This window comes from Drosophila albomicans, chromosome X (genome assembly GCF_009650485.2).
Source record: "Drosophila albomicans strain 15112-1751.03 chromosome X, ASM965048v2, whole genome shotgun sequence".
Taxonomy (NCBI): Eukaryota; Metazoa; Arthropoda; class Insecta; order Diptera; family Drosophilidae; genus Drosophila; species Drosophila albomicans.
In genome coordinates this window covers 23,146,871-23,168,279 of record NC_047627.2, presented here as the reverse complement: position 1 = coordinate 23,168,279, position 21,409 = coordinate 23,146,871, and the positions used below count along the sequence as shown (strand labels likewise).

Genomic DNA, 21,409 nt, shown 5'->3' with positions numbered 1-21,409 from the left:
GGCTAATGCCTGCGCTCTAAAATGGCTTTTAAAAACGGATTTAAATATTAATTATTATCAAAATGGCCAACACTCAATTAAGGAGGGCCCAGGGAGAGGTCTCCCGACTTCAAACTCCCAACTGTGGCATTGTCCCGCTTTCCTCTTTCGCTGTGCCATCCCCATTCGTAATATGCTAGTGTGTGACAGTGTGTGTGTGTGTGTGTGTGTGTGTGTGTGTGTGTGTGTGTGTGTGTTGTCTGCACCCAATGATAATAATATTGTAATTATAATGAAAACGTTTATAAATGCTTGACACGCCCATGCACACTCCCCTGTCTCTGTCCCTGTCCCTGTCGACAAGCATATGCTCATAAAATCCACGCAGACAGCCAAATGGCCATTATAATTGACATGCACACACACACACACAACGAGTATGTGTTGGAGTGTGTGTGTGTGTGCTTGACACTGATGAACAATGATGGATGAGGCAAATTGGAGGCGTGGCGTCCTGTAGTCGAATACTTGCCAAAGACTTTTCGGCTCAAACTTTTAGCACTTTATTAATTTGATTTGGTGTATTAAACGCATTTTCATTCTAACGCCCACATCAGCAATTTGTTTTTGTCGAGCCTGTCAAATCCTAGCTCTAGTTAACCCCAAAATAGACAGCAGACCCGAGAACGAGAACGTCTTTCGGCCGAGGTCAGTGAAATAATCGAAGAAATCGTCCTTTAACTAGATATTAAATGTTTTTGATCTATGGCGTATGCAGAGAGATGCGTTAGGGGCAGAGGGAAATGTTTAATTGTTAAAAGTTGAGTCAATGAATTGATATTGATATTATTTAGATTCATATTGCTTAGTTTCTCAGAATTTTTAAAGCTTTTGCAATACTCGCCTACGAAATTGTCATCTAACTTGATACTAAACTCTTTTTGGTATGGAATATTAAGAAGTTTCCGTTGTGCTGTAAACAGGATGAAATGTTATTTGTTAAAAGTCCTCCACTTGCAAATCTCCCGACTACCACATCATCACCTCGGACTTTCTTCCACCTTGGGTAACGTTGGATTACGTTTACTACCTCAGTAGACTGTGCTTACCTTGTTAAGGCCGTCAGACTTTTTTCAGCCTAACCCTATTACAGTCATAGCACTATTCACAACTCAATTGAAGTTTGCCTTCATGAACCCAAACGACAAGAACAACGATTCTAGTGCTGCGGCAACACGAACGTTGCCGGCGAATACCGATTACACACTGAATGGAGGACTATCAGACGAACAATTGGATCGCAACTTTAGGAAGCACGTGGATGTTGTTAAGGCGCTCGTCTCACAGCATTCGCAGATGAGGGATCACAAGCTGTGCGCCAAGTGGCTAAGTATTCTATGGCGCACCTCCACGGAGGAGAAGTTAGCGCGCAACTGTCTTATTGTGCTGATGATGGCGCAGCTCAAAAGGGAAAATGTGCTCTCCTTTCCTTTCAACGTCGTCAGCAATTTCAATCGAGATGTGCGTTGTGTGCTCAAAGATTATAACCATCGGCAAAGGCGACAGGGAACCGAAGCTCGCAGCACGAAAAACTCCCACATGGAGCCACTTGGCAGTCCCATAGAGGTGCGGGTACCGGAGCCCTCAACGGCTAGTTCGGAGGTGGTTCCACTCTATGTGAAAAAACGAGAAAGTGAAATGGAAATCAATTTGAATGACGATGTCGTCACCATAAAGATTGAGCCCGGCAAACGGACAATGACCATACAACAAAAGGATTCGCGAGCATCATGCGCTTCCGTTGCTCCTCAAGCAGCACGAGCTGAACGTGATCTTCAGGAACGAGACCTCAAAATGCAGATGATCGAGCGACGCAAGACCGAAGAACGAGAGCAGCGCATCAAACGGGAACGGAAGCGAGAACTGCAGCGGAGAACTGAAGTTCAAGACAGGCGCTTTGAGGATCTGCAGCTGCAGAAAGGACGCATCCGAAACGAGAGGGAGCACAACGAGCTGCTGATTAAGGTGCAACAGCGACGCGAGGAGGAGCGACTTCGTCTTGAGCGCCGAAAGTCTGAGCAACAAGGAGGACGAGTTGGAGTGTCTTGGGATGAGCAGATGCAGTGTCAAGAGGAAGAGCTGAAGAGGAGCCGCAAGGAGGAAAGAAGACGTCAGAGGATTGCTACGATTAACAAGAGTGAAACAACTACCCGAGACAGGCGAAGAAACTCCGTCTGTGAAGAGATCATGAAGAGACGCAAGCAACTTAAAAGCTCGGAGCAACGGATTCAGGATATTAGCATTGGAGTCATGGAACGGGATTCTCAAGAAAAACTTCGGCAAATGAAGTTTCTAATGAGGCAACAACGAATCGCGGAACTCGATAAGAAAGAGCGCAACTTGACTGCAGAGTTGGACAAGCTCCTGAGAGAACAAGAAGAACGCGATCGTCAGAGATCTGAATGCGATAAATATAAGGGATCTGAATTAATGAATGAATTGGAAATGTTTGAAGCGCAACGTGAAAAACGCAGAAAAGATGCCGAGCGCGATGCCGAAGAACTGAGGAACATTGATGAGCGTCTGAAGAAAGTGGAGCGCAGAAGACTGAGACATCAACGCGAAGAAGAGTTGCTTAAAAGAGAGCGAGACGAACTCGAGAAGCTCATAGGTAACAATGTAGATCGGCAAGAGTTAGAAGCAGATCGAATGGCAAGACAAACGGAAGAGGAACTTGAAGGTCACCAAGTCGAGAAGATAGAAAGAAAAAGAAAAGATGGAGCAACAAAGCAGCGAAGAGGAGAAGTTGAAATAGAGAAGATAGCAAGGGAAAAGGAAAAAGCAGAACGCGACATGGAAAAGCAAGTTGGGCAAAAAGAGGAATTATGCAACGATGGTTATTCGCTAATAAATACGCAATGGAAAAACCCCGGTGTAGTCCGCAAGACCAGTAAGAAGTTATGGCAGGAATATAACAAGAAATCCGTACCAAAAACTGGAGAAGAGCAGCAAATGGAGAAGCGAGAGCAGCAGCAAGAAGAGCGAATAGAGAATCCTTCAGAGACTGCTCTAGATCAGTTGTCTAGGGTGCAAAATGAATCCGTTTTTCAAGTGCCATCGCACCAAGTGCGCTTCAAGCGACAGGTATCGGAGCAACTCAGTAGATTGAAGGTTTGCCAGCGGAAGGTCCTCGAGATTGTAGCGCTGAAGAAGCTGCTGAAGAAGGAGATCAGAGCACGTAACAAGATGCTGCAATGGCTACATGCGCCAGGCAATGAAGAGCTGAATACCGCACGGATGGAGGCGGGCCTCGATGCCATGCTGTCGTCGGCTACCAAGAATAGTTCTACCTCAGATCTGGCGTGCTGTGGCTGTAATGGATTATCATCGGATATGGCTGAGGTGGGAGTTTTTAATATTGACAATGAGGAGGAGATGCAGCCGCAGTCAAAGCTGTTCTTTAATCCACCGATCTCGAAGGTTTTCGCTATGTCCTCAAAGAAAACAAACGAGGAGCCAGTGGCAATCACTTCAGGAAGATTCACTGATATGACTGAAGCACCTTCGCTCAGCTTTCATCGGCGTTCCAAAGCTCGGCATCATAATTATAACAATATTCCCGCTCGGGATTTCTCTAGTAGCGACCATTGTGTGCGTTTCCTGGATCCGAAAATAGACGCGGAGATAAGGACTGATAAAATGACTGAAGAACCTTCCCCTCCGGAGCTCTCAAGTAGTGAACACCGGGTGCGTTTCCTGGATCCCAAAAGAGACGAGGAGCCAACGATAGGCAAAACTAGTAAAGAGTCTTTGTGCAGCTGTCGACGTCGTTGCGAAGAGCATCCGGATAATACCGAAATCAGGGAGGATCCCAAGCCGGAATCTCTGGTAGTTAAAGCAAAACGCGCAGAGCGACAACCAGCTGGAGAACAGGTGCGTCAATGTGTGGAAAAATACCAACAACTGCTCACCGATTTAACCCCAGCGAAGCCAACTGCTAAGGAGGTGAATAAGGCACGCACTTTTGAGCTCGTTAAGATGTTCCTGAGCCAACAGAACGAAGAGCAAAAGAAACGCGAGGAAGAAAAGCGCCGGCGTCAACAACAGCGCCAATTGTCCAGTCGAATTTGTGTAAACCGAGTGCGTCAGACGATCGCTGAATTGCAGCGTCGGATGTGCGGCGATTATACAAAAAAAGATCAAGAACCGATTTGCGATAATGCAGAACTTTTGGCGAATTGCAACAGACGACGAAAACTAGTATTAACGAAATGGAACTCATCGATGGAGCTGCGGCATAGGAAATACTTGCAATTGTACCAAAGCTGTATGAAACGCTCTTGGGCCTCAGTCGAGTGTTTGTTTCACACAACCGCTGCCTCGGCGACTGATTGTCGAGTTTGTGAAGGGAAGACAGCGAACGAGGAGCAGGAAATGGAAAGTGATCACTCAAGTGATGAGACGGTGGTCGGAGATGATGAGGTTGAGGAGAAACAAGCTCGCAAGACGTTCAGGGCAATGAAAAAAAGGAGCCAACGACGCTTGATCCGTTGGTGGAGTAAGCAACTGCTTGACGTGTCCCTTAAGCAGTTGCACAAATCAAAGACAGGTCATCAGCAATTGCAGATGGCGAAACGCAAATTGCGAGTGATGATGCAATATGGACAACCGAGGATCTATCGTCGCATGATGCGCACGGCATTCGCAATGTTAAAGCGGCGAGTGAACATGAAAGAAGTGAATCAACTAAGCTGCAGTTGGTGTCGCGTGCAGGCGAAGCATAAGTTAACGATGAAGCGGCAGCTGGCATGTCGTTGCTTCGCCCTGTGTGGCAACATCTTTCAGGAGTCTTGTAGCTGCTGCTGCGAGCAACTCTAGGAGCGGAATACGTAAGGGAAAAGCAAAGAAAGAATCAAAATTGAATAGGAAATTGTTATTATTTCAGTGTAGTTATTTTATATGTTATTTTAGCTAGATGTAATTAAATGCTAGCAAAGGGCAAAAACAAAGTTTTCAAAAGGTACATTTAATTGTATAGGTAAAGAAATAAGCTTTAGAAAGAAAGACACCAGATCAGTTGAATTAAATAGGTAGCAGGAAGTTAAATAGAGGAATCGGATATTATTTGTGGCACTAAATTTTAGTAGAACCTCTAGGAGGGGCGAAGCATAGACCACTGGAGGTTCATAACTGTAACGGTATAATTTGGCTTCGTCTCAAAAGTCCCACAGTGTGGATGCATTCATTGGCAAAAGCCAGCAACATCCTGGGTGGTAGCCTTGAAACGTCACGAAGATCGTTTAGATACAGCGACTTGAGGTATTTCAGCCGGAGTCGAGATATCGTTGAACATTCACAGAGAAGATGCTCCAGTATTTTCTTAACTCCGGAATCGTTACATTTCCTACACTGATCACTATTCGTGCTGCATAAGGTACTTGATTAAGTTGATGTCTATAGAGCGCTAGCTCTCGTCTTACTGACGCTTAGCGTGTACTTTAATTTATCTACCAGGAGATCTAAGGGATATCGCATTATGTATATTGCTGATATCGAGTCCTATCCCCTCTTTGGAAAGGGTATCTGCGATCTCATTGCCATCGATGACCCGTTAGCTTGGGATCCAACTACCCTATTGCTCTTCTGTTCTCCGTGACAACCTCGGACTTGACCACATCAGAGTCCATTGATGTACATATTTATGACATTCTGGTAGGCAAATATTGACACAGTGAATTGCGAGGTAAAATATTATTTCGCATTGATTGTTGTTTATTATTTTTGTACGCTGAGCTGTGCTGTGCTGTTTTCTGATCATGAGTAGAATATGCTAGAAAATGAAAATGAGAAAACGATTGCGTTTGCGTTTGGGATTGTGATTGGGGAAGTGGAAAGCTTTTGGCCATTTGAATCGGAAATGCGTTTTAAGTATGGCTCGTTTGCACAATCTGAAGCAGCTTCTTCCATTCCTTTCGTTTCTCTTTCTCCTGGTTGTTGCTCGTTTACTTTGGCTGTGGGTTGGTTGGTCGCTTGGTCGGTTGCAACCTCAGTTTCTGTCCATTTACTTATCCCAGCGTCCTTGCATCCTATTTGTTTTCTGGTTACGCTTCGCTGATGACACTAAATCCCCCTCCAATGCTTGCCTTTTCCCTCCCCGTCTGTGTCTCTGTCAATGTTGATTTTTGCTACTTGTCGTCGTTGTTGTCGCAGTTGTTGTTGTTTCTGTTGTTGCTGTTGTCGTAACGACAACGAAAGTCAAACTCAATTTAACAAAAAATCAACGTAAATGTAAATTGAAACCCGTGTGCGAGCCGTGAGTCAACGTTTGGGCAGACATTTGCGACCCTTTCAGCACATGCTCCTGCTGCCCTCATCTCTCTTTCTCCTCCTTGTGCTCCACATGTCCTGCATGTCCCGATTGCTGCACACACTTAAGTGAGCGAAGAGCGAGGCGCAGATGTGGTGTGACACATCTCGCTAAAGGCGAGCAGAGGTTGGATCTTTGACCCGCACTTTGTGCCTCCAACTTCGACTGCAACCACTCGCACTTTTAGTTTCTCTCCCTTGCTCTCTCTCTTTCGGTCTGTGTTAAAAAGCAATTTCTTTTCTCGCTGTCGTTGTTGTTTGCAGTTACTGCAACAACTGCTGACATTTGCGCCGCCATCAGCAGTCAGCACTTTTTATCACTTACTCTTTACCTTCGTCTCTCTCGCTCGCTCTCGCTGCACTTGTATTTTGGCATAATAAATGATGACAAATTAATTAAATCGACAACAGTCATTGACTGCAAAGGTAGCTGCTCCTTGACGCTTATTAACATTGCGTATACGTAACGCAACGACATGCGATATCACGCATACGCCACGTTGCCACCTCCTGATTAAATGCAAATTTCCATGTACACTCTTGCTCCCTTCTCTCTCTCTCTCTCACTCGTTCGCTGTCTGCGTGTGGTTGTCCAATTAATAATAGGCGTGGCAACGCCCCCTTGCAATCTCATTACCTCAAGTTGCGACTGATAAGGCAGCAAGCAGACAGCAGCCAGCAGCAAGTGGCGAATGGCGAATGGCAAGTGCACACACTCGCCGAGATTTTTCGCAGTCTTGCCTAATTGGAAGATGTTTTCCTTATGAGATTTTAAGCCAAAGCGATTTGAGAACGCCTCTTCTCAAGCTCATTCTCAAACTCTGTCTTCTTCACCTCTTTTTTAGTTGTGTTGAGGCTTGTGGCTGCCATGCAACAGCAAACAAAACAAAATAACAAAAGTGCACAGCAATTACAACGGCAACATCAACGAAAATTGCCATGTAACGCACACTGTAATGACCTTGACAACGCACACACGCACACAAACACACATATTTATTCGAGAAGTCGCTGAGCTGTTTTATCATTTCGTCTCAACTTGCTTGTTATATACACTTGCCCCAAAAAGGCTGTGCCTCATTAGGTAATGCATCATGGTGCACAACTTGAAAAAGTTCTGACTAATTAGAGATGGAGCTTAATATATGAATACATTCATATGTAAGGCTTTAACTTTTCAAATATCTAAATCGATATAAAAACAACTTATTCTTAAATATTTTCCATGAAAATTTATGATTCCTGTAGAAATTATTAAAGAAATACTTTCATATGGGCAAAAGCGCTTTGCTTTGCCTGACAATTTAATATATTTTGCCCCCTGTGGTTTATTTTCAGTATTGTACTGTATTTGGTATATTTTGCACTCAAAGGAATATTTTGAGTAGAGCAATGCATAAGTATGCCAAAAAATAATATTTGGTATATTTCAGTATATTTGTGGTTTGCCAAATTTGGTATATTTTAAAAAATATTTTGAATGTAGTGCCGTATCTGTATATTAATACAAATATCGGTCTTTGGACCAAGTATTAAAAAAACAAGTAAGAAAGTTACAGTCGAGTGTGCTCGACTGTGAGATACCCGCTACCCATTTTTAATAAAGGCAAAATATTGCGGTATCATTTTCAAAATATACCGAAAATACTAAAAAAAATACTAAAAATATACCAAATGGTATATTTGGTATATCGATATAGTACACCATTCAAAATATACCATAGACGGCACAATGTACCAGATTGTCGGCCAAAGCAACTCAGACCCCTAGTAAGTAGGCGTTTTTGCCCATACAAAAGTATTTCTTTAATAACTTCCACAATTTTCTTCTGATCGCAACAAAATTTTCAGGAATCATAACTACTATAGTAATTATTGTATATACCAAAATTCTCTAGCTTTAAAATTACGCTTGTTATTCGATTTTTTTGATTTGCGGGGGCGGAAGTGGGCGTGGCAAAAATTTGAAACAAACTTGATCTGCGTGCAAACATAACAAATGCTGTCGAAAAAAAATTATAGCTCTATCTCTTATAGTCTCTGAGATCCAGTGTTTCATACGGACGGACGGACAGACACACAGACGGACAGACGGACAGACGGACATGGCTATATCGTCTCGGCTGTTGACGCTGATCAAGAATATATATACTTTATAGGGTCGGAGATGCCTCCTTCTACCTGTTACATACATTTCCTGCCGGCACAAAGTTATAATACCCTTCTACCCTATGGGTAGCGGGTATAAAAACGATTGTTGAAAAGTGTTCAAAAAGAGCATAACTGAGTACATGCGAGTTTTTTTTTGTATTTTATTTCTTAAATAAACCAATTAAATTTTTTTGGTATATTTTGTATAAGATTTTGTTAATAAATATTCAAAGAATAATCACAAAAAATTTGGACTCATTTACTTTACTGATAACTTTATTATGCGAACCCAAATTCAGTAGTTGCAAACATGTTTTCAGACTTTCACGCCACTGTACATAATATACATATGTGTATAATTAAATCATGCATATTCGTTGTTATATATAAATATGTATAGCTATTTGTTATTTGTACTATACAAAATGATCAAAGATATTCAGTTATTCAGAGTATTTAGATGTCGGCAAATCTTTCTTGCTAATCTTGTCGTCGTCTTCGTCGTCGTTGTTTTTGTTGAGTTTGTTGTTGTAATTAGTGCATGTAACATTTGAAGGGATATTAATTACTTTGATGCATGTATACTACACTCTCTCTATGTGTGTGTGTGTGTGTGTTAGGGGGTGTGTGTTTACCTGGCTTGTTTGACATGTTGCCAACATGCGGCGCCAACGCTGAAGCCACCTCAACTGACCCACTTCCTTGCTTTGCTGCATGTGGCCTTTGCTCCGTTACATTTTCAGTTACAGTTACAGTTGCTCGTTGTTGCTGCCCCCGCCCCCGCCTCTGCCCACGCCCACTTTTATGCTGGTTTACAAATATCCTTTTCTTTTTTTTTTTGCAATTTTGTTGGGCCCACAGTTTTGTTTTAGTTTTATTTTTTACGTCATACCCTGTAAAGCAATAGCAGCTGAGTCATTTCGAAAGCGAGAGAGAGAGAGAGAGAAAACAGAATACAGAAAGAAGTAGGCTTATTTGAAAAGGGTATTTGTGTGGCCATCAAGTTTGCAAAGCTGTTGCGCTGGCATTTAGTTTTACTAGCTGGCTTTTCATTAGTTACTTTTTCCAGCCTGCCATTTGTTATTTTCACTTGTGACCCTTTTTTCTCTTTCACAAATTTTTCGACTTGTGACGTTTTTAGCGACAAGTTGTTGGCCGCTCGCCAGTTTGCCAGTTGCCAGTTTGCCAGTTTGCCAGCTCGGCAGTTTATTCGGTTGCCAGGTTTGAATAGCCCAAGCCTAATTAGTGAAGACTCGGAGGAATCTGTGCACATAAATATTAAATAAACACGAGGGTGAAACTAATAGGACAACTATTGATTAACATTACATGCAGAATATTGAAATTGAATAGAGATTCGTATCGATGATGCTCAGAATCTATGGCACACATCTTGGTCTCCGTTTCCTCTCTCTCTTGGTTGTGTATTAGAGCTCATTCAGGTTGAGGAATGGCAAACTGAAAATAAAACAACTTTATCATTGATGGGGGTATCAATTAATTATTTTGTCGTCTCACGCGGACCGTGAGCGAGTGGAGAAGCGAGAAAAAAAATGTGTTTGCATCGCACTTGTCATAACACGCGATATTGCAATATTAAAAATCCACACAGTCGGTGAAGAAGAAGAGGAGAGCTGTATACAGCTGCAAAATGAACGAAAGCGAAGCGAATGCGAATGCAAATGCAAGTGAAAACATACGAAAAATTGTTGCTCAATGGCAATCGACGGGGCAAACAATATGGCAGCGTGGAAGCGTGCAACGGAAGTGCTACGTTTTATTTACACTCGTTGAACAATTGAGCAAACAAAATGGCCAAAGACCAACCCAAATAGTTGCTGCTGCTGCTGCTGTTGCCACTGGAAAGACAAGTGAATTATTGAAATGCGCACTCACCACAGACCGCGCCATCACCATTCTCATCACAACCGGACATTTGGCGTTACTCATATTCGCAGGTCTGTTTCTCTGTTACTCGGATGCTCGTTCCATTCCGCAGCTCGTTACTCGCCACACTTCAATGCGTTATGACTGTTATTTTCACTTTGCCAACAGTGAGTGTTATAATTCGCCACTTTTATTCACAACTACTTCTTGTTATTAACTTTTATTTGCACTGTACATTAATCGCATTCGTTTGTGCAGCACTCGTTGCAGCTGTTTACCATTCATTTGAGTTACTCGTTGCTGTTTTCTTTCTATAACTTCCTTTGCTACAGCTATAGCTTTATTCATTATCGTTAAAACTAATAACTTGCAGTGAGTAGTATTCAATCCTTGCATTACTCGTTACTCGTCACTCGCTTGTTTTACAACCAATACAGTTCGCTTTTTTGTCGTGTGTAAGCTATTAGTTAGTTCCATAGTGGTCAAAACTAATCATTTGCATGAACTGCTAATCAATAATTGCATTACTCGTCATTCGCTGGTTTCATAAGCAATAACTGTAGCTCGCCTTTTTGTCTTTGCTAAGCTAGTCGTTAGTTTCATTCTCTAGTAATATCGGTTCAGACTATTCACTTGCACTCAGTACTATTTACTAGTTTATTTGTATTACGCGTTGCTCGTCACTCGCTTATTTAGAGAAGCAATAGCTTCAGCTCTCTATTCGCTAGTATTCACTGATATAAATCACTTTCCATTTAGTACAATTTACAATTATTTTGTATTACTCGCTACAAGCGTGTTTACTCGCTAGCTTGTGTATTAACACAAACGATTACGCTTGTTTGACAGTACTCGCCAAGCTTCTTGCTTAAATCATTCAGAGTACTCGCTGTAACCATCAGCTATATGTATTAGCTTCTGCTGTTGTGTGTACATTGATTTCCCACTCGCTACTTGCAAATGCCAATCCTTTACTGCCTCGAATAGATAAGTGGATTGGCTACTCTCAACTCGTTGTTATTCACAGCGACTCGCTAATGCCAACAAAAGCTGTTGCTGCAATCACGGCTCAATCGCCATTTCCACAGGGCTTTCTCACATTTTGGGGATATCTTTGTCAAGTTGCAGTGTCCCGTTCGTTTGAGTGCACTAAAACAACAAAAACGACAACGACAACGGCAACGACAACAGGAGCAGCGACAACAGCAAAAATCAAGTGAGTGCATTCGTTTTGCATTGGCTTTTGTTTGAGTCCAACGATGCGTGGCTGCTGTGATAAAAGTATCTGGAGTGCTTGACAGGCGCTAGCCACAGGCGTTGATGAGCAGCTGCAACTGCATCGGAGCTATTTCCCCTTCTCCCTTCATCCTTCCCTTTACTCCGCTCTCGCCCTGAACAGTGGTTGACAGGCTTCTGATGATGCGATGAATGGCTGGGAGAAAGAATGGGGATTGAAATATGAATCATAAGAGCAGTCGCAACATGCAGTTTGTTTATACCTCACTGAACTGATTGACAAACTTGGCATATGGCAGGGTGCTGGCTGGGATTGTGCGATTGCTGAGAATGGAAATGGAAATGGGACTCAAACTCGAACTTGATGTGGAACTGGAAGAGGAAATGTAAATATAAATGTAAATGCTTGTCGCTGGTGACTTTCTCAGTTTGTCGGCTTCTCGGTACTGCCATCCATCCATGTTTGTGTTGGACAAATAAATAATTGAGGCGCACACAAGCCACACGCGCGTCGGCATTGATAACAATCTTAGGCCCGAACTTTTGCCCAGGCCATGCAAGCAAGCAAACAAACAATCAAATTGCGTATACGCCCACGTGGCTGAGCCTCGACAAGGCCACAACAACAACAGCAGACGTGAAGATGGAAGAAGAAGCTTCCCGAAAACCACATTAATCATTCGCATATGGTGCGAGCCTGTAGAAACTGTATAATATGAGCTAAGTGTTATATCCTGTAAACTGAGCAGATCTCACATTATATGCGACATATAAGGTATCGCAAAGTCGAGCACTTTCTGTCACTCTCGTTGTTCTTTTATTTCTTGCGGCTCGGCAAAACAAACTCAAACAGAGATGCGACATTAAATTAATTGAAATCGTTGAGAACAAACTCTCAAGTTCGTTTTGCTTGTCGTTTGAGTTTTGAGTTGTTTGTTTAGAGGAACAAGCTGCGAAAAAAGTGTGAGAGATTTTATGTGTGATCTGCTTTAAAACTGCTGCGAGACTGATAAACATCTCAACTTTTGGCAATGGATCAATGACTAATTCGCCAATGAGATGCAAAAACCTCTCAACGCGGAAAAACCTCATCCGCCGGATGACAGGCAATAAATAGCTTTGGTCCTTGGAAATCGAGAATTAAACAGCTGGCTGAGCAATGCCTAATGACCCCCGCATGGGTTAAGCCAACTAACCCTTGCGATGAAACCGAAAAAAAATATATATAGGAAGACCTTGTCTGCCTTCTCTGCCTTTTAATGGGACAACCCAATGAGTTGTCAGAATCTTAAAGCTGCTCGACTGCGCATAATTACCACCGCTGTCCCAAAAATATCGAAACGAAAAGAAAGCGAAAGCAAAAGCAGAAACGAAAATGAAATAAAAATGAAAACACTCGCTAAAGTGCATAGTCAGCTTAGCGGATGAGGCCACCAAAAATTAGCTTGACGCCGTGACAGCGAATCTCCAATAAGTTGTCCACTCTTTACTCATTCGTTTGCTGTCCCTAGACAACCCTTGTAGTTAGGTTTGGTGTTTGTGTATGCATAATGAAGTCGAACACCCAAATGTCTATAAAGTCATTTAAGAAACTCCACTCGTCACTCGCTACTTATTGCTCGCTATTATCTAGTTGCACGCATTTATTGTATCTAACCACTGAAGGGTATTTGTTTATTTAACTTTTACCTTTGTGCTTGTTGTTATTCGTTATTTTTGTGTCTTTCAATCCTAGTGTTAGTTTATATCTAACGAATTGCCTAATTATTCGCTACTCGCTTTTTATTTGACAGCTCATTGAACACTGGTTCAATAGTGATAAGTGCTGCTATATTTAATCTGTCAGTCTGCTTCACTCGCTACTCGTTACATTTTATTAAGTATCTACTCTTCTCAAAACTAGTTACTAGTAACTAGTTACTCGCTAGATAGCTAGATACTCGGTATTTAACCATTTACTATAGAATTACAATTCTTGAAGATGCTTTTCTTTCAAAAGACTACTCGCTACTCGGTAGTTCTAATGGTGTCTTTAATAAGTAGCCACTCTTCTCCTAATGGCTCTCTCGTTACTTAACAGACTTTACAAGCAACTAGTTACTCTAGATAGTTACTCGTTACTTTAACTCTTAGCTACTCGCTTTTTGAGTGGCTCACCGATCCGGCTCGCAATTGGGACAATGAATAAAAAAGACATTTATGTTCAGGCGCCACTCGCTTTGAGGTTCGAGGTGGATGTGGATATGGAAGCGATGTGGATGTGAATGTGAATGCAAGTAAAGTACACAAAACACTTTTATGTTCAGCTTTCAGCTTTCAGCTGGACATCCACATACACTACGGCAACTGCATACATATTTATTGCGTGTTTACAGGCAAATTTAAAAAATGCAACACACCAACAGCAGCAGCAGCAGCAGTGGACCTTGTTCCCAGTTATTCTCTCGTTCCTACACTCGTTGTCGCCGGATGGTTCTATCGCTCTTTCTTTTGTTGATGTCGCTGTAGTTGTCTCTCTCTATCTCTCTCTTTCTCTCTCTCTTTAACACTCGCTTGACTGCAGATGCAATGGCATTTTTATGCAAAACAACTGTTTGCTGTCAACAGCACAGCGGGGAACACTAGACAGTACACAAGTGATGAAGGACGAGAGCGGGAAACGTTGGTCAGTGGGCCTCGCCCACTCATCTCTGCGTGTTGTCGGCATGCTCGAATGGCCCTTTAAAATGGCTTTAAATTTATGGCCAGCACATGACTCAATGAACTGATTGAAATGCCCATCCAGACACTGCCTCACAGCTCACACAGCTCGCACAGAGAGAAGGCCAAAGCAGCCCCATCAAAGGCGCAAGTGTTCCAGCAGATGACCTATCATGGGTCATGGGTGCGAGCTGTTAAGCACTCAGGCAGTTAAAGCACATTAAACGATGGCAAAGATGCAAAATATGTGAAAGCTCTTTCGACAAACAGACGAGAGCGCACGTTAATCTAGTTCAACAGGGCAGATGTCCTGTATAATTTATAGAATATAATGAAAACCATCAATATATTGACAGGAAAATATTTTTATCAGAAACTGAATACATATTCGGTATAATTAAGTACTGTATTTAGTATTTAAAAATGCCACAATTAAATGTAGATCCTGTAAAATTTGTATATTATAATCAAAACCAGAAACATATTGACACGATAAAATTGGTACTTAAATATTGATAATTAAATACTTTATTTAGTATATACATACATTTAGCATATACATTGAGAGAATAATAACTATTGATTAGTATTTAAATATGCCAAGCTTATATACTACATTTAGTATATAAATATGACGACTTGATATCAATTTCATTTGTGAAGAAATTTTTTGAAAATACATAGTTTAAAACAAGAAGCATTTGTCAATATCAGAATATGAATACAATTATATGCAAGTTAAAGGCATAACAATAATTGATATTTGAATACTATATTTGGTATTTAAATATATCAACTTAATATGCTGTTTCTCGGTTTACTCTCGTCGCCGGATATTGTCTGGGAAATGTATAAATGTATTTGCAAATGTCAAAAGGCAAACAGTCTCAGCTCGCAGGCGAAGACGAAGTCGAAGTCGAAGTCGACCTCGAGGTCTTGGTTATTGAGCAGATAAATGATGACTTGTGCCATTTGACTTTGTGTGGGTCAGAGGTCAATTTGGATAAACTAATCGCAAATGAGCAGCAGCAGCAGGCATAATATAATACATGCCACATATTTCTTAATTTCAATTTTCAAGATGCAAACGTTGATCAAGTTTCATTTTGAACTAGCTGAGTGCATTCTGTGTGTATTTGAGTACATTTCATATTTGTTATTGAGTTAACACAAACACAAACATAAACATGCACAAACATGCATACACTGACACATAAACAAACAAAGAAACAAGCACACAATCAGCATGATTAATAAATAATTCTGCAGTTGCATTTGCAGTTTTTGAATTAAATTTAGTTGATGCATTTGTTTGCCAACGTTTATCGCTCAATCTCTTCTCGTCTCGCTTCGCTGTGTTTTGTGGGAACTGCTCATATGCAAATATAAACACACACACACATCAACATTCACACAAGCACTCGCACTCACACAACACTCAGCATTCAACATTCAACATTCAAACGTGGGCTGTCAATTTGCATAATGCTCGTCGCTTATTTTGAGTTTGCATTCGCATTTGGTTATCGTGATGAATATACATTTATTTTTGTTATTTTGTTATGGCTACCGCAATTATTATAATTATTATGCATTAATATGACTCTTTACCCAACCACTGTCATTATTATTATCTTCTTCGGCATCGTTATTATTATTGCGCTGTGAATTGGAATCCAAATATCTCAGTATTTTCATTAGCAGCTCATTTCTACTCATTGCACTCTATACCCAGCATATTGAGAGCCACTAAGAGAGGTTTTTAGTATTTAATACTTACTATTTATTATTTAGTATTTTGACATTTTAGTATTTTTGCATTTAGTATTTTAGTATTTAGTATTTAGTATTTAGTTCTCAGTATTTACTATTTAGTATTTCGTACTAGGTACTCAGTATTTACTATATCAGAAATTTAGTATTTCGGTATTTCGTATTTGGTATTTGCCATTTAGAATTTAGTCTTTAGTATTTTTGCTATTTTGAATTTAGTTTTTTAGTATTTAGTTTCAGTAGTAGTATTTAGTATTAATTATTAAGTAGATAGTATTTAGTATTCAGAATCTTACTATTTCAATATTTTAGTATTTTAGATTTTAGTATATCAATATTTAGTATTTAGTATTTACTTTTCAATATGTATTATTTAGTATTTCGTATTCAATACTTAGTATTTCGAATTTTTGTATTTTATTTTTTAGTATTTAGTTTTTAGTATGCAGTATTTAGTATTAATTATTCAGTATTTAGTAGGTAGTAATTAGTATTCAGTATTTAATATTCTAGTGTTTCAGTATATTTGTATTTAGTATGTAGTACTAATTATATAGTAGATAGTATGTGGTATTTCAGTATTTAGTATTTTATTATTTACAGGGTGCTTGCCAATCGTGCAACATTTGTCACATTTGCCACATTGTTGCAATATTCAAATAATCGAAACTTGCGTATTTACCTCATTAGACTTTGAATACGATTAGTGCTGCAGGGATAAATACACACACACACACACACACACATTCTAAAGTATATACACCAATTATGTACTCTGCACACACATAAGGAAAAGCTTTCGTAATTAGCTTATGTGTAAGCCAAACACACACACACATACACACTTGCTCGTTGAGGCCATAAAAAGCAAAGGAAATACATTAAAGAGCTTATGCTAACAATTAAATTACTTTTAAGCACTGCGCGAAAGCAAAGCACAAAGCTAGCACACTCACACACTCTATCACATACACACACACACATACACGCAGCGAACTGTGGAAAAAATTTTCCACTGCGCTAATTTTAAATAATGCTCATACGCAACGTGGTGCAGCATTTGGAAAATGCCAACCTCAAAGGCAAATGGCTCAAGTGTTCTCGCTGTGCCGGTTCATACCCTGCCCCAAATTGCGGCAATGGGGCATGCCCCATTGTGCGGCAGCCTATCTATGTGGGCGTAGTAAAGGGCATTAAATCTTCGACTCGAACGTTTGTTCGTAGGCGTGCGTGTGGGCATGAGCGTGGGCGTGGCAACTGGCACAGCGCAAATGTTTAACTCGCAAATTAAAGTAAAACACACGCACGCACACTCGACTGTGTGTATGACTGTGTGTGTGTGTGTGTGTGTGCACGGGTCTAATCAATTTGCTTCGCGGACATTTGCGTCTCGAGGCGCTGCAAAGTATGCTACACTTTTTTCCGTTTCATTTTCTTGCTCACTTTCAGCGGGAGAAAGAGACGAAAAGAGAGCGACAGAGAGAGAGAGAGGAGCAACGGGAAACGGAAAACAACGCAAACAGCCAACACCTTTTGACATTTATCGTCGCCTTGTCCACGCCCTCTTCGCCTCCCCTCTCTATTCGAAGTCGTTGAATGACTTGCTCTGTTTTAAGCGGATTTTGCAGCGTTAATGATAAAAGTTTCGGCGTCGTCGCCGTTTGGGTTTGGCTTCCGAATGTTGTGTGATGGCGTGGCGGTGGAAATGCCATCTGTGGTGCTGTTGTTCGTTTGTTGTGTGCCAATGCCAAGTCGCAGACAGAGCGTGTATTTTGTTTTCAATTAATTGTCTACCCTTGTCACTCACATGTCCCATCACGCAAGTCCGCCTGCTGACTGCTGCTTGTTCCTTGCTGCTTCTGCAGGCCACAACATGAATCATGTGCCAACATGTCGGAGAGCCACAACACAACACAAAAGATACAGCTAGAACAGCGAACAGCGAACAGCTGCAGATAATTTTTGCCTTGTTTTCCAACTCTATCTTTTGTGCTTGGTATCTTGCATTTTACTGTGCTGCAAATACATAATCCAAAAAGCGCTTTTCATACCTTGATTCGATTTGCTTTTTACAAAAATTGAATTGTAAATATTATCTGCAAATAATACTGAGAAAGTAAGAATTCAATTGGCGACAGCTCAACACTGCTTGATAGCATGCTATCGAGTTAATCGCTGTCTCCAGTTTTAATAATCTGTTGATAGAATTACGATTCTTGCACGAATCCTCCACTGCTGCAATTTCAATTAGTTGGTCTGCCCATTTAGCTAATAGTCGAACGACGAGCAACGAGTAACCGCAATCGTAGCTAGCTCAAACTCTATCTCTATCTCAGAGCATGTGAGTCTCGAACTCGGACTTTGCTTCGTGAGTTGACTACAAATGAAATTACCACAATTGCTGCTATTCTACTGTTCTGCTGTCCTCCTGCTGTTGCGATATATATGTATATACTATATATACCATACATGTAGAAGCACAGAGTTCTCTCTCTCTCTGTCTCTCTGTCTGGTTTTGGCAATGCTACTCATTTGATTTCATTTCGGTTTCGCTTTTGCGGTTTGTGGCCTTCATCTCGGGGTTGCCTTCATCTGGCTTTTCTATTTTGGCCAGCTTTTTCGCACAGCATTTGCGGTTGAGCTGGAGGCCAACAGGCAGGCGAGCAGTAGAACGGCTGTAACATGTGTAAATTTGACAGTTAAATAAACGCCAGCACTTTTCTCTCACTTACTTTTCTACTCCTCTCTCTCTCGCTTTCTCTCTGTCCCTTGTGTGTTATAAATTTGCGGTCAAAAGATTAAGCTGTTTGATCGCAAAATCAACAGCCACATAAAATGGATTAAAATGAAATGTACAATGTTTTTTTGCTTGTTTGTTTTTTGTGCGATTGCAAAGCCAACAAATATCGACATACTGCCAGCCTGCTTTTTTTTTGTCCCTTTCCCCTCTCTACTGCCCCTTTGCCACGCCCACACTTCAGTTGGCATGAGGCCAAAATCGCAGCCAGACTGCTCAGCTCTGGGCTCTCTGCTCACATTGCACTCTGATTGCTTTCTGTGGTGCGCAATTAATGGTTGGTTGTTGACTCCAAAATGGAGGCATGCAGCATGTGGCATGTGGCACGTTGCAACAGTGGGCGACCAAGGGAGCCATCAGACTCTCTCTCTCGGGTGTTGAAATATGCGTCGCATTTGTAACAGTTGTCAATGCGCACTGCCAACAGATCCAACAACGGCGACAAGTCAATTGATTCGCTGATTCATTGCGCACCCACAGCTCGCAGCTCACAGCTCTCAACTCGCAGCTCACAGCTTCAATTCACAGCCAGCGATACTGACCCGTGAATACGAGCCACACTCTCATTGTCCTTCACACAGTAGCAGCGGCAAGGGAAACTAGAGATGCCTATTGCATCGATTGTAGAGTGTTACAAAGGAGTCTAGGAATAGTATTTCGTATTTAGTATATTGGTAGTATTTTAGTATTTTATATTTAGTATTTAGAATTTTTGGATTTAGTATTCAGTATTTTTTGCAATTATTTTTGGTATTTTTGCATTTAGTATTTATTTAATATATTAGCATATTAGTATTTTAGTATATTAGAATATGTTTATATTAGTATTTAGCATTTTTGCATTTAGTATTTATTTACTATATTAATATTTAGTATTTAGTATTTATTTAGTATATTAGCATTTAGTATTTATTTAGTATATTAACAAATTAGTATCTAATATTTTGTATTTAGTATTTGGTATTTACTATTTCTTATTTGGTATTCAGTATTTAGTATTTCGTATTTATAATTTAGTATTTTGTATTTGGTATTTCTGACTGACTTTTAATCTTGTTACATTATTTGTTAATTGTTCCATCCACAAACTATTCATTTGTAGCAGCTATGTACTTTGATCACTATTTAATACAATTTAAGCCCTATAAACTGGACATTGTTGGCCAGTAAGAGCCCAAGTTTGACAATCTTGAACTTGCTACAAGTTGCAAGTTTGCAGTTGCGAGTTTCGCGAACTCGTTGAGGAAGCTCGCCAAATTGTGGAAATAAACAAATTAATTATAAACAAAGTACATAAATCACTGAGCACATTGTACACATTGAATCATTGTAGAAAAGCCATTTTCGAGAAAACTTCTCTCCCTCCTCTCTCTCTCTCTGTCTCGATTTCCCCGTGTAACACCTACGACGTTTGTGTCACCCCCTCGAGTCACTTCCCCGCTCGACTGTGCGTCCCTTTGCTCCTTGGGCTTCCGCAGAAGTTGCACAGGTTTTCGGCTTTCGGTTATCATTATATTCAAATTTACATAATTTGTGTTTATATTTTTGGAGCGTTTTCTGGGGCTAGAAGGGGCGAGAGCGAAAGCAAGAGAGAGAGCAGTGAACAGTGGATAAATATAAAGATAAACATAATCAAAGCGCAAAGAGAAAATAACAAGCAAAAATGTGGCGCAACTTTCGCTTTCGCTTTTTTCTTATTTCTCGTTTTTTTTCCCTTTGCATTTATTGTTGGCCTCACATTTTTCTCATTTCACCATTTTGTGCTGTTGAACCTCAACGAAAACTTTCCATCGAATTAAAAACAAAACAAAAACAAAACCGGGGAAAAAGAGCAGAAAGAATAAAAAAAAAAAAAAAAAAAAAAAGAACCGAAGCAACTACAAACAACGGAGACACGAAATTTGTAGTCAAAGTTAGGAGACATAAAACAAAGCAACATGGAAAATATGTTTACTATTACGCCTGATGAGTATTGCCGCGGTCCCCTTCCCATTTCCCCTCCCATCCCACAATTAGGGGGAAGAGTGGAGGAAAAAAAGGTATGAAAAGAAAATGTCACAAAAAGCAAACTTTCGACGTTGTCAATTTGATTGCATTGCAGCGAAATTTTGCCAGTGTTTTGCTCGCTGTCCAGCTGAAAGTCTGATGCTGATAGCCAGGGGAAGGGGGTAAGTAGAAGAGGGGGTGACAGCGTTGATTATGATGAACCGAGGTGTCCAACGAGCCAATGACACAACCAGCAAAAGGGTGTCAGAAAATGGTGTCCTGAGTTAACACGATTTTTAGGGACACTGCACTGCATCGATTTAGCCATTTGCCCACAGCTATAAATATAGAGTGGCTCCTCAGCGTAGAGTTATGCTACGATGGCGATGGGGATGTGGATGGAGAGTTCTATACTTTACGTTGAATAGTGAGTGAGTGAGGCTGAGTATCTTAATATTGGGTTCTAATGATGTGATAATCAATATTTAGAGACTCAGTCACACTTACTTACTTTTGCATTTGTGTTTTATGAAA

At 40.7% G+C, this 21,409-nt stretch overlaps 2 protein-coding genes across 3 annotated transcripts in view; both read left to right on the top strand.

Annotated features, from left to right (window-relative positions):
* The window catches only part of LOC117569504 (uncharacterized protein DDB_G0271670), a 99,843-nt gene that overhangs the window by 7,361 nt on the left and 71,073 nt on the right, over window positions 1-21,409 (top strand). The window lies entirely within an intron of this gene.
* LOC117569270 (trichohyalin-like) lies at window positions 1,113-4,121 on the top strand. The gene is made up of 2 exons (XM_034250409.2): window positions 1,113-3,912; window positions 3,965-4,121. The coding sequence occupies exons 1-2, from the start codon at window positions 1,171-1,173 to the stop codon at window positions 3,986-3,988; spliced, it is 2,766 nt and encodes a 921-aa protein (XP_034106300.1). The 5' UTR covers window positions 1,113-1,170; the 3' UTR covers window positions 3,989-4,121.